Source organism: Silene latifolia, chromosome Y (assembly GCF_048544455.1).
Source record: "Silene latifolia isolate original U9 population chromosome Y, ASM4854445v1, whole genome shotgun sequence".
NCBI lineage: Eukaryota > Viridiplantae > Streptophyta > Magnoliopsida > Caryophyllales > Caryophyllaceae > Silene > Silene latifolia.
Genome location: NC_133538.1, coordinates 5,406,328 through 5,407,754, shown reverse-complemented (window position 1 = coordinate 5,407,754; position 1,427 = coordinate 5,406,328). Strand labels below are relative to the sequence as shown.

At 41.1% G+C, this 1,427-nt stretch overlaps 1 protein-coding gene across 1 annotated transcript; it reads left to right on the top strand.

Annotated features, from left to right (window-relative positions):
• The first annotated feature begins 329 nt into the window (after positions 1 to 329).
• LOC141627522 (uncharacterized) lies at positions 330 to 977 on the top strand. The gene has a single exon (XM_074440764.1). The coding sequence runs from the start codon at positions 330 to 332 to the stop codon at positions 975 to 977; it is 648 nt and encodes a 215-aa protein (XP_074296865.1).
• The last annotated feature ends 450 nt before the right edge of the window (positions 978 to 1,427 follow it).

Below are 1,427 nucleotides of genomic sequence, written 5' to 3'. Positions count from 1 at the left end.
TAGTGAGCAGTGTCCTCAACTCTTTGCACTCTTACTGGGCGTCAATGTTTGTTTTGCCTAACGGAGTGATTAAGAGGATTGAGGCAGTGTGCAGGAACTTCTTATGGGACAATAGTGCTGATTACAGGAGGATTCCCTTGGTTGGTTGGGATACCATTTGCAGATCAAAGGAAGAGGGAGGACTGGGTATTAAAGATTAGGAGAGCTGGAATAAGGCTATGGTTGGGAGACTAGTTGACTGGGTGACTGTAAACAGGGATTCCATTTGGGTACACTGGGTGCATAACAACAACCTTAAAGGCTAGGACTGGATGGACTATAAACCTAGCATGAATTCAAGCTGGGTGTGGAGAAGAATTTGCAAAATCAAAGAGGAGATGGTGGCAAGTTATAACAATGGCAAATGGAGTGTGCAAACTGATGGGTATACACCTGCTGGAAGCTATGAGTGGTTCAAGGGGAATAGGCCTAAGGTTAACAGGTATAAGGCAGTCTGGAATGGGTGGGTAATCCCAAAGCATCAGTTTATGGGTTGGCTTATAGCACATAATGCACTAAGCACAACATCAAAGCTATTTGGGTTTGGAGTGGACATTGAGAATAAATGTTGTATATGTGCCCTAGCTGAAGAAACCACTGAACATCTCTTCTGTGAGTGTGTTTACAGCAAAAGGGTAGTTAGGGAGGTGAACAAACAGACTAGATGGGACTATCCTGAGAGTGAGGTGCTGAACTGGTGTATGCAGAGAACTGGTTCTGTGCTGCAAAAGGGAATTCAGATTGCTCTGATGTTGAGTTTGCTTTATCAGATATGGCATCAAAGAAACAAGTGTTGGAATGAGAAGATCCTGTTATGCCCTGAACGTGTGGCCAAGACTGTTATAGTGGAGATGAGAGCTCGGGTTCGAGGCAGAGAAAGGTTGCAAATGACGTTAGATGATTTGGAATGGCTTAAAAGAATGAGTCTAGTTGAGTGATAGATTGTTTTGGTTGTATTAGCCTAAAAACTACCTATGTATATTTGATATTTTGATATATATTATACTCACATTTCACCAAAAAAAAAACTTAACCAACTAAAACTTAACATAAAAATAATTACAACTCGCAGCAGAAATAAATAAAGTGATATAATTATTCTATGTGATCTAGACTTCAACTATGGTCTAAGTCAAGCTCTCATCCCAATGCTCCCGAGTCAGCTAATCTTTAGTACCTGTCAAATCTGCTCCCCATAAAACGGTTCACCGCAGGTGTTCACGAATACTCTGTCAACCGCGAGGTTGAGTAGGAATAAATACTAACAACAGAAACATATGATAACAATCCAATTTCCTTTTAACATTGCACAACCCCCTGAAAATGTGCTCCATCCTTTTACTTAGCACACTTAAGCCAAGTTCTACTCGTTACACTAATCATCCCGC